General features: G+C 34.0%; 1 protein-coding gene across 5 annotated transcripts in view; it reads left to right on the top strand.

Annotated features, from left to right (window-relative positions):
• LOC111059294 overlaps positions 1 to 8,797 on the top strand; it is a 55,400-nt gene extending 46,603 nt beyond the window's left edge. For all 5 annotated transcript variants that reach the window (XM_039423980.1, XM_022346924.2, XM_022346925.2 and 2 more), the window contains exons 2-5: positions 1,777 to 1,872; positions 4,335 to 4,529; positions 6,026 to 6,231; positions 8,004 to 8,797. In XM_039423980.1, the coding sequence (XP_039279914.1) occupies positions 1,779 to 1,872; positions 4,335 to 4,529; positions 6,026 to 6,231; positions 8,004 to 8,162 (654 nt within the window). In that variant the 5' untranslated portion in view covers positions 1,777 to 1,778 and the 3' untranslated portion in view covers positions 8,163 to 8,797. The remainder of the gene's footprint in view (positions 1 to 1,776; positions 1,873 to 4,334; positions 4,530 to 6,025; positions 6,232 to 8,003) is intronic.
• The last annotated feature ends 3,544 nt before the right edge of the window (positions 8,798 to 12,341 follow it).

The following is a 12,341-nucleotide window of genomic DNA, read 5'->3' as shown; positions in this document are numbered from 1 at the left end:
CATTAGCAGGTGGAATTACACCTAGAAGAAACCTAATAATAGAATTGCACTTGGATGAAATCATGAAACTGAAGAAATTGCTCCACTTTTTCGCATATCAAATGTCTTGAGCAGTCATTCATTCCAAATAAAGTTGATACTCAAATAAACAAAACAAATCTAATTCCGGCGTGCGGTTTTTTACATTGATAGGAACACCACAACCTCTTTCTCATTAATGAAATGAAGTTATGTTGAGATTTAGCTGGCAGGCGGTCAGAGGCTAGAGTAGCCTAACTGTGCCGCGTTACCGTTGGCTGAAGGCAATATTGTCTGTGGCTGAGGCTGTCATTGCCTTAGGCGACCGCAAATCGTCCGATTTCCTGAAACTCGGATTAATTTGGCGTGTTCGGTTGCCATAGGTAGCGGAGTAGGGTATTTAACTGTGTCAGTGTGTCGGTAAGGCCGATAGCTGATGCCCCGAGGTTGGTTTAGACGTCTTCCGTTAACTTTGTCAACTTGAAAACTTTGAAACAAAACTCCGATGACCGAGTGTCAGATGACAGGTAGAATGCTAACAACACCTGCTAACTGCTACCAGTTCCCACCTGCTCTGGTCCAATATCTTAACTTATTTTTAGCCAAATTTGCATGTTAGATGTGAGTCTACTAGTGACAAGAATACCGTGTCATTATCAGTAGGAGTTTTAAGTTTTTGAGTAGCCTACAACTAGTTTCTACTTTTTTGTACCGAACTCCTGCCACTGCACTTAACTTGAATATAATTTGAATATTTTTCAAGCAATAAAATATGACGAGCTATTCAAATTACTTTCATTTTATTATATTTCTGAGTATTTATGCACTAAATTGTTTCTAAGAAAAAAACTTGCATTGAGAAATTAAAAGTAGATATTTTCGGGAGGAGTAGTTTGAAGTCATCCACTAGTAACAAATGCATTCACATAAGCCTTTTATTGTTTGTTTAATTGTGTAAATTTGAGATTTTCTGAGATTGGAATTCCTATCTTTTGGGAGGTGTAGGCCTATAAGTATTCCAGTCACTCATTCATATTCATTACCGTATTTGTGAAATCTTGAAAAAGCCTCAGTGTAATGGTCACCTATTTGAAGTATACTAATATAGTACTCATACAGAACCTCATTGAATTTCAATTAGACTGAAATGGGTTTGACAATTAGACCACTTGAGTTCACTATTAGTTTTCTCAGGGTCACTATATACAAACGGGCCTGTTTATTCAGAAAATGGATTCCTTTTGATAAACTCCCTGTTATGATACAGAATAGGATTTAAACAGAAGCTCATCAAATTTGCTTTCTGCTGCAGGCTGTAAGGTACCTACTCCAATATTTAATCTTTATCAACAGGCAAGCCTTTTTCTTCAAACATTTTACTCCATGTAATATAAAATTCCATGTTGTAGCACCGTAGGCCTACAGGCCTTATACAGAACCTCATCGAATTTGATTCAATTGCAGGCTATTGGAGTACTGTACACTATTAATTGAAGACATGATGTGTACTTAGGAGCAATATCTACGTACGATTTATTCTCTACTTGACTCCTATCCTGTTTTACAATCAATATGTTGTTGCAATCGACTACGGCTACGGCATGTCTGAATCTCTCTTCTGCTGTTTTATAATATCTTGATTCAACTGACAATTAGACCTTCTCTCCTATTAGGCTATACTGATGAAACTGACTGCTAATTGTCGTCTCCTATTAGATGATGCACTTGGAATGACTTGGAGTGATGTTTGTGTTGCAGGCATGCTGAGGATATTGACGCTGCTAGTACTGGGCGTCGCCGCAGTGGCGGCCCAGAGGCGTCTCGCGTTACCAGACCCAAGGAGTTGTGCCAACAGTAAGTATTCCATCAAATTAAAAATTGAAAACAAATTAAGTTTTGTTTAAAACTAACTGAAAGATATTACGTTTTTCAAATTTAAATAGACTTTGATTTAATTAGTATTCCAACATAAATTTTATATTTATTGCAATTTTTTTAAGAATAGATAAGAAAAGAGTAAGAAAAACAGTGTAATGAAGAAATTGAAAATTGTAATGATGAAATGGCTTTAAAATATGATAAAAATATTTCTCTGGTTACATTTCTGTTTATATGTTTGTATTTCAACGGCTCTAACGATTCTCACGAGATTCAGAACATAGTAGGTTTATAATATAAAAGTTCGATTGCACTAGGTCTCATCCCTGGGAAAACTCGCTGAAGGACATTAAAAGGATAATTATTATTCATCCTTGGAAAAACAGCAGATAATAATTATTTCGTCGTTTGTTGATGATGGAAGTGAGTGAGCGAGTTCATGTGTGTGGGGCTGTGTCAAAATTATGACTCCACTGTTGAACTTTTGTAATCATTCAATCAGGTACTTGGTGCCGGTTGCAAAAAAGCCGGGTTATTTTTAATCCTGATTAATTCCAGTAGAACCATCTTTTTGATATTGTCTTCTCTGTCTTGGTTCACGTGAAATTAATCAGGATTAAAATGTAACCGGATTTTGTGTAACCGGGCCTTTGTGAGGGAAATTTTTGCATTCTTCTGGGAATTAATCTCAATTTACTGTAATCTCGTAGATAGAACATTTCTGTATGAATGTTATTATAATTTCTACTTTCGTAATAAATTGTTTATTCTTTTGTACTCCAGAGCGAAGCTCGGTCCCCGATATTCTGATATTATTGTCAATAAAAATGTTTTATCTTAATAGTTGATTCGAGAGTGTTAAACTCAAAATAATAACCTCTATATAACCTCTAATAATAAACTCTAATCCAAAATAAAGGAAATGAATATCATCTCTTCACGTCAAAAATAATTCTTTCTATTCTCTGGAAGAGTTTTAAAGTTATTGATTAGTACGAAAATCACTAGCAGAACCTAAGTTATGTAGATCATTAGCACAATTATTCATTAGTAATGACTTAAAGAATAGAATTGTTTATTGTTGTGATGATCGGTGCTCAGCCCTCATTAGTCATTAAAATCTTTTATAAAAAGCGGATTTAAACTTATTTAAATCTATCTCTGACTGAGCATTTAGTAATTGGCAAATGAGATTTATTTTAAGCTCAATGTTTTAAAAGTTTACGGTTCATGAATTATCATATTTTAGGAGTCAGATATCTTGCATACGGTACAGAGATGCATGGAGTAAATCAAGCACGCTATAAATCACTATTTCCACTTATTTTACACAATGATTGAAGAATGAATAATCTGTAAAGTGAAGTAAACATAGCATTATTGAATGATAACTATGAAAAGTTTACTACATATCTGCGTATTTGTTTCAAACTAAACTACTAGCAGATCTACCTTAATAGTTGTATTTACAAAGAACTCGATAAATAGATAGTACTATCATAGATAACACAAAATTTCTGTACAAATCAAGTCAATAGAAAACCCAAGAAGATTCAAAACTGCCGTTAAGAGCTGGATTATTTCAACTGGACGACATCATATAGAAAACATAATCTCAAACAATATGTGAGCTCACTTACCCAACGTATTTGCAGTTTGCACCCCCACCCAGAATCTATTACTACTACTAACACCTACTCTAGTACATGGGTTTCCAATAGTTGAGTAGGTTAATTTCCAATAGAATTAAACTCCATATTTTTTCATAAGCCTATTGTATTGTAGATATTTTGTACTTTTTATGTTTTAATTGCTTGATTGTATTTTTTTTAAGGAAATAAATTTATTTATTATTATTATTATTATTATTATATTATTATTATTAATATTATTATAGAGAGAATATATGCATAATGCTATATAGTATTATCTACTTAGATAATTTTATCTAGACAAAACTTCAATTCTCATGACACCATCATACTCATTTCATAATATCAATCAGCATTAGAATGTATGTGTGAATAAAACTATTCAAGTAGAAAGTTCAATATTGTGGTTTTATTTCGTTATACTTTCTAAACTCTACAGTTCCAAGTGACACTGCACTCAACTTTACAGTTGCTCTCATGAATGCGATTTTTTGATCGTACAAGTGGAAACGTCCTTAACTTTACAGTTCCAAGTGAAACTAAACTCTACAGGTCCAAGTGGAACTGTACTTGAACTTTATAATTTTATTCATGAATACGATTTTTGATCAAAAAGTAACGTTAAGAAATGAGTTACGCCTATGTACGACACATATGACTCCCAATCCAGATTAAAATTTATCTGTTCACTGTCTAACTCCTAGTACCCGTAAACATCTATCACTAAAACAATGTTCAACTTATGAAGTGAGGACATTATTTGAATAACTGTGATGTTTATTTTAGGAGTTCGACACGCGACGTACAGAGACGCACGAGGCGTGGCTCACTCGTACTTCTTCAGCTGGGAGCACAGCCCCACGCGCAGCCTGGAGGTCGACTGGCTTGACTCGAGGAACATCTGCAGACGCCACTGCATGGACGCCGTCAGTCTCGAGACACCGCAGGAGAACGAGTTCGTCAAGCAGAGGATAAGCAGAGGTCAGTTGCACCCAGCTATTCTTGTCTAAAGCCTAGTCCACATGTTGGCCCAGACGTTGGTTCAGTAAGCTGGCCTAGCCTGGTAAAGGTGCAATTCCTTACGAAGGCCAGAGTTGGCAAACCATCTATCCACACACTGGCGCTGGTCGTCATTGTCCTTTATTTGGTTAACATGTGGATGCGGCATTGAGCCTTAAGGACACCACTGCGATTCGCATAACGGCGAAGATGGCAACCTTTTAATCGCGGGTTAAAAATGCTGCTGCTGACGTCATTCAAATCACAATGGAGTGCACAAGGTTTTACCGGTAGATATTTGTTTTAGAATAGTTGTTAAAAAATCAGGGATGCGCATCATTCATTGGTCTAATTGAATTCATGATCATTTTTGAAATAATGATGTATTACTATGGAATTTTTATTTTATGGTTTGTAGAGCATATGATGAACGGTCCGGTTTAAAGTACTGTACTTCTATTAAATATTTAAATTTTAACCGCGGTCAACTGATGTCATCCGAATCGTTCAATGCTTCAGTTGGAAAGGTCACTTAACCGCGGTTGAATTTAATAGACATACAAGCAACGCTGAGTCTTTTCAAACGAAAATCGACAGTGAAGTAACACAAATTGAAAAACACACCGTTATTTTATTTTAAACACGTCTTTCTGTGTTCTCTAAGCATATATGACAGGATTGTCAAAATTGACCATCTATCGACCAAAATCTATGTTTTTCATTTGTTGACATTTTCTACACATGTAAAATTATAGATACAATAAAAAAATAATTGATTTTTGTACTATTTGAAAGTTTCAAGTTTATTATTTTCTTAATTCAAAGTAGAATATTAAGGACATCAAAATGTATTGAATCTGTAGGTTTTTAAGTCCACTTATTCTCATACATCAAGAAAATAGTATAAAATTCAGAGAATCGTCTTCTTCTAGTGAATATGATAATATATGGTTGCTACATGACAATAAGTTGCCACATTGAAATAACAATAAGTTATTATATGCTATTGAACGATATTATCAACAGGATATAGGCCTATAATATGTTTAAGGCTGTTGATAACAAAAATATCCTTACGACCTCACTGCATTGTAACCCGAAATGTCTTCGTATAAGCATAAAAAAGAAAATCAATACTTAGAGAAACGTTGTTGAGTACTCCGTGACATAAGTGAACTAACACTTGGAGGTTACATTGGGTTCAATCTCATTCTCATTTTATCCTCCTAGGTAAAAAATAAAGGCAGCTATTATATACTATTCTATTCTATTCTGTAGTAAATTCACTTAGAAAGTTCTCGCTCAAAGGTTGACACAGAGATTGAAGAGATTGTAAACTAGTAAAATCTAGGGATAAAGTAGTTTCTAATCATTTCTAAAATAATTGATTGTAACAATTTAAAGTGATTGGATTTGAATGAGAATTGGACTGTTTTGAATTTTTGAGTGATATCATTTGAATGGGTGTTTTTGTTCAGGAAACGTGAGATACATCTGGACATCGGGCCGCAAGTGCAACTTCAACGGGTGCGACCGACCTGACCTGCAGCCACCCAACGTGAACGGCTGGTTCTGGTCGGGCTCAGGTGCCAAGATCGGCCCCACCACCCAGCGCAACACAGGCGACTGGAGCAGCACCGGCGGCTACGGCCAGGCGCAACCCGACAATCGCGAGGCTCCTCAGGTACCAATTTACTACCGTACATTATCATAACATACTGTAAAGATAGCACAAGGCTGGCCTCTAAAAGTAGAAAATGCATGCTACACAGTCGACATACATTGCTGTGTCATCATCACAGCGAAAGCCTTCGAGCAGAATTTTTTGAGGTTGTGTTTTTGTATCTCCGATTTTTTGTGGTTTATTTTTTCTTCGCTGCTCTATTTGAGGTTTGTTAAGGCTGTACGTACACCTTTTCATTTTTATTTAAATTGGATAACCTTTTCAATATAATTGTTAAGATCATTATAAGAGTGAGAAAAAGTGGCAACTGAGATTTTCAAGTGGTCTAATAAGCGAGTTATTGAAGTGCTAAACTCCGTTTTCTTTCCAGATCATAAACGGTTTCAAATTTTCCATTGGAGTTTTTTTTAATACATTCACTATATAATTGGCTTTGTTCTAATATGCATTTTCTCGCGATTAATGCCAAAATAAACAAGTTCTAAATAATTGTTAAGATTATTATAAGAGTGAGAAAAAGCGGCAACTGAGATTTTTAAGTGGTCTAATAAGCGAGTTATTGAAGTGCTAAACTCCGTTTTCTTTCCAGATCATAAACGGTTTCAAATTTTCCATCGGAGTTTTTTTTAATACATTCACTATATAATTGGCTTTGTTCTAATATGCGTTTTCTCGCGAATAATGCCAAAATAAACAAGTTATTGAATTTACAAAAATGTTACTTTTTATTTATGAACGTTATGGGGAATAAAATGTTCTAGTTTGGAAAGACACATTTTTTGAATTTTTAAGAGAAGTTCTAATAATATAGTCGAAACCGTTTATGATCTGGAAAGAAAACGGAATCTGGAAAGTTAGCACTTCAACGACCCATAACTCGCTTATTAGACCACTTAAAAAATTCAGTTGCCACTTTTTCTCACTCTTATAATGAGCTTAACAATTATATTGAAAAAGATTATCAAATTTGAATAATAAAAAAGTGTACCGAAGAGCCTTAAAGCCGACTATTGTTGATTGGACTTATGGCTGGGGTGAGTGGTGCAGTATGAGAGACTACCACAATCACATAGCTTCAAGATAAAGAAGTACGAAGACTATCGGCTTCAAAAAATTGAATTAGGAACATGAACCATGGGACATCTTAATATGCTATTTTTTCTCTACTATTGCGGTATACTCACAATAGTATGATACTCAGAGCAGTAAATTCTTATTGTACATAAGGGCTACTCTTAGTGATAAAAATAAAACGAATATAGTAGGTTTACCCTTTTTTAAAAAGGAAAAATGTAAGAGGTGTTTTAAAAATGGGGTATTACATGAGTTTTATTTCTATTAGAATATTACTTGTACACTGTTCACTTTCATGCCGACATGCAGTCAATTATTCAAATGTAAGATAGTCTATATAATATACGAATAATATTATTACATCTGAATGAAATTGTACTTGAGTGAAATAATAAACTCAGATTATTATTATTACTCAGAGTAGAAAATTATAAAAAATAATATAATAATATAAATTATAAAATAATATTTTTTATGAAAAATAAATAATAAACCAAAGTGAGCTATATGAAGTTTGTATACATCAGAGACAGACAATAGAATAAGCAAACATATGGAAATTTACTATTCTAAATCCTTTAAAACAAGAATACTACTGACTATCAGTCATCATCAGATATGATCATCAAAATATGACAAGAAAATTTACTGTGAAATGGAAAATTTTAGAGTGAATAACAATGTTTGTTTATTTTTAGGGTAACGACGAGTCGTGCTTGGCCATTCTGAACAACTTCTACCAGGACGGAGTGAAGTGGCACGACGTGGCCTGCCATCACCTCAAGCCATTCGTCTGCGAGGACAGCGATGAGCTGCTCAACTTTGTTCGCTCCAGGAATCCAGGCATCAGGCTCTAAACACCCTACCCCCACCCTTTCACAGTCGGGCACCAGCTTCTATTCCTCCTTCCCCCTCCCATCCATCACTCATTGGATCAAACTCCATCGAGGCAGTTGAAATATCAGAGCAAGACTCGTCAAAACAACACCGACGAACTAATTCTGCATATTTTCATGATAGCGAAGCCTACCAAAGTTAAACTTAAACCATCTTCATGAAAGATGGAAAAAAAATTCTCCTCCCTCCCTTTCCTTCCCTCCTAAATTGAGCGACTCTCATGTTTCTTTCTTATTTTGTTATCGATTAAATTATTTTATTAATTTTATGAACTTTAGATATAGTTTTGTATACTTGTAAGGAAACTACCCGACTGAATGTATTATGAGAATCACCCACCCTAACAAACGCTGTGTGTATATCTTTTGTTTGATGAAAATCAAATTAAGTAGTTCATCTTGATAGATTGATTACTACTGTACCATACTCTAAATAGCAGAAAACAATAGTTATTTATTACCAAATTCTACTCACAAAAATAAAAACTGAAGCATAGATATTGTTCATTGCAGCGATCATCAAAAGAATTGTGATTCTGCAATTCCGTAACAGTATTTTTTGTATTATACTTGTAATAAATTACTTCAAAAAAGTGTGTCATACCAATTTATTCATAACCTTTTGACTATTAGGAGTCCTAACCTTGAGGAGTGCTTGGTGCATTTATATGACTCCGGTCTTAAACTGACATGTTGCATGCCACTTGAGCACTGCTCAAAATTTGTGGCTTCACGCAACAGAAATAATAATAATAATAATACTCAACCTTCTAAAACTCTCAAGCCCTGGTTTTTAATGAATTTCTGCTGGGCAGAAAAAGAAGATCATTGATTCTTACTTGTTATAGCCATGTTCACACATTAGCAGAATAATAGATATGTTTGTGAAAACTCTTATGATAGCCAATCTTATCAATGGATTATTTATTCTGCCCAACAGACCAGATATTCATTGTGAAGCAGGGATTTATAGAAATACAAAAAATATATACAGTATTTGTAGTAGAAGCTGAGTTTTTTAATTGTAGGCCTACATTCTATTTCTTAATTTTATCACAAGTATTAAGATCACAAATGAGATAACATTATTTTAAAATTAGATACTCATTTAGAGTATCATTTTGCTGTTAAACTTATTCTACAGAAAAATTCTATAGAATAATTAAATATTAATACTTCAGATAATAGTCAAGTAAAGTCACGTACGCTTTTCTCAGAACTGTTTGATAGTTCTTTATATCTACAACCAAGAATAATATAATTAAATAAATAAATAAATAAATAAATATGATTTTATTGCCGTTAAATTCTTAGAACAATAGGCAAAGTCAAATATTGATTACAGTAAGACAAAAGATAAAAATCAAATTTTACAGCAATTGTACATACAAAATTACATTACTGAGTCTTAAAATAATACAGTACCTAAGTAAACTGTAAGTCAATTGGATTTTACAAATACATTAACAATATTCATTTGAATGTACAAAACATATTCCTTACAGCACAACTTGAGCCTTTAGAACAATATATAAATACAAATAGAAACCTCTTAACTCTAAGCAACAATTATTTCACTCTCAAAGAACTCTTCAACACTATAAAAAGGATTTATCACAAGCCAATTCAATAATCTCGTCTTAAATTTCTTTTCTGTCTCTGATATTAAATCTGTAGGTAATTTATTGCAAATTTTTATACCAAATGTATCATAACTTTTGGCTGTTTTGGATAACCTATGATAGGGAATATCAATCCTATGACAATTTCTTGTATTGTAGCTATGAGTTTGATGCCTTAATTTTAAATTGGATGAGTTTTTTTTAACATGCAACGATACAGTATAAATGTAAAAATTCACTATTGTCATTATTCTAAGCTGGACGAAAAGAGGCTTACAGTGTGCTAGTCTATGAGAATCAGTTAAAACCCTGACCACCTTCTTTTGCAATAATAAAATATTTTGTATGGCTTCGCCCCAAGTGTTTTAATACTCTGAAAATGATATCAATTAATACTTTGATGCTCATGGCATCACCTTCAGTTGAAGGTTGAGCTTAAACTTTTCCAGTAGAAAAAACAACATTGTGTTTTTATTGTCCATCAATTAGATGGGTTATGATTGTTCTGGACGTAGCTTAAACAAGTTCTACGATAAGGAACCTTTTTATTCAAATATGTTCATGAATAACAAATGGATTGGCTAATTCAAGATAATACAGATCAAGAGAGCTTCATCACCAAAGTTTCTTATGAAGCACATAAGCTGATGTAAGCGGTAGCCTCCCGGAACTGCGCCACACTTCCATTGGGGTTTTGAGCACTTGCCAGTTCCTGAGAAATTTATTATTGGAACATTTAAACATTCCCATTTGTTTAAAACTATGAGTTTTTAATGGGTTTATTTAGGTTGGAAATCAATTAATTCAAGTTGGAGTCATCTGATCAATGAATCCATCCCGCATACAAAGGACTCTCGATATTGTAAACTCAAGGGACCGCACAAAAAAATTTACTTTCACAAGTTCTATAGTGAAGTATAGTAGGGGTACCTACTATGAATATCAAGGTTGAAAGCTATATCGACATTTCAAGGTACTTCAGAAAAAATGTATTAGGGAGGATTTAAGTCGTGGTGTCGTTGCGATACCCCGTCATACGAATTGTAGTGGTTTGCACAAGGCTTCTATATAATTCACAGTATGAAGAAGTGGGAAAACACAAAATCGGGAAAAATGGAGAGGCATACTACGTGAGGCTATTGTCCTTAATGGATTGTAGAGCCAAGGTGTAAGTAAGTAATTTTTTGTATAAAGTACACACCCACAATATTTGAAAAAGAAGAAATAGGAATAAAGGAGTAGAATAGTATTCTTCTATGTACCATGATACAGTATATGCTACTTACTCAATGTAAGGCTGTATTTCATCAAGTGTCCATTGTTGTCGAATGGAGAACAGCTGCTGCAGACGTTCAGTTGCACCTTCGGGCAAACTCTTCTCAGGCAACAGTTTGACCTGCGGCGTCTTCCCGGCCGAATCGTCGATCACCGCCAGACCAGCTAACTGCTGCACGTTCGTCTCCATGCCTGGTTTCACACAACACACCATTATGTCATCCAAATTCACAATATTTACAATCACAAGCAAGAAGATAACAAAATATATAAGATGCACGTATTATTGGTTATAGAACATCATGTTTTGTGAGCATGTAGTTTGTACTTTTTAAAATTATAAATGGATAATTTCATTTCATAAATGTATAAACGCAATGCAAGCAAGAGCGTTCGAATTGCCAATTTGTACTGACTGAGTCCAATCACAGAAGAAGGAACCCTTCTTTCTTTGTTGGATAGCACCCTATTTGTTGGAAGAACTCTATGTTCTTTCCTTTGTGGTCAAATGAAGATGAGAAGAGTTAGGCCTGTCATAATAAGAAATGAAATTTCAACACTCCCCACCAGTCAGTAAGTTAAAATTCTTAGGATTCGATTTTGGGATGGAATTAAAATAAAATACAATATTACTTGACTAGCAGGTAACCCGTGCTCCGCAAGAGTCTGTTCAAACTCTATGTAAATGACTTTTTAAATTTAAGACTTCTAAACTCAACTGTGATATCCTTTGCAGATGATACTGCAGCTATTTTTCACGGAAATTCATGGAATGAAGTTCATACTATAGCTGAAAATAATATGCTTTTAATTAAGAAGTGGTTAGATAAAAATACCTTAAGTTTAAATATTGAAAAAACTAATTACATTACTTTCTCTGCAAATAGAGTAGGGCAGCCTAACGAGAATCAAGATTTGAGAATCCATTCTCAGTGCAATTTAAACTTGGGTAATTGTGATTGTCCCACCATTAAAAAAGTCAATAATACTAAGTATTTGGGAATTATAATTGATGAAAACCTTAAATGGGATGTTCATATTAAATACATATGTAGAAAAATTAGATATTTATCCTTTAAATTTTACCAAGTTAACAGAATTCTTAATAAGAACCACCTGAAAATGATGTATCATGCTCTTGTCAAGTCAATTCTGCAGTATGGCATAGTTGTTTGGGGAGGCTGTTTCAACTGTCATATTGCTGAATTATTTGTAGCACAAAAACTGATAATTAAAACTATAT

This window comes from Nilaparvata lugens, chromosome 3 (assembly GCF_014356525.2).
Source record: "Nilaparvata lugens isolate BPH chromosome 3, ASM1435652v1, whole genome shotgun sequence".
NCBI lineage: Eukaryota > Metazoa > Arthropoda > Insecta > Hemiptera > Delphacidae > Nilaparvata > Nilaparvata lugens.
Note: the sequence above shows the minus strand (reverse complement) of the source record. Positions and strands in the feature narration are given on the sequence as shown.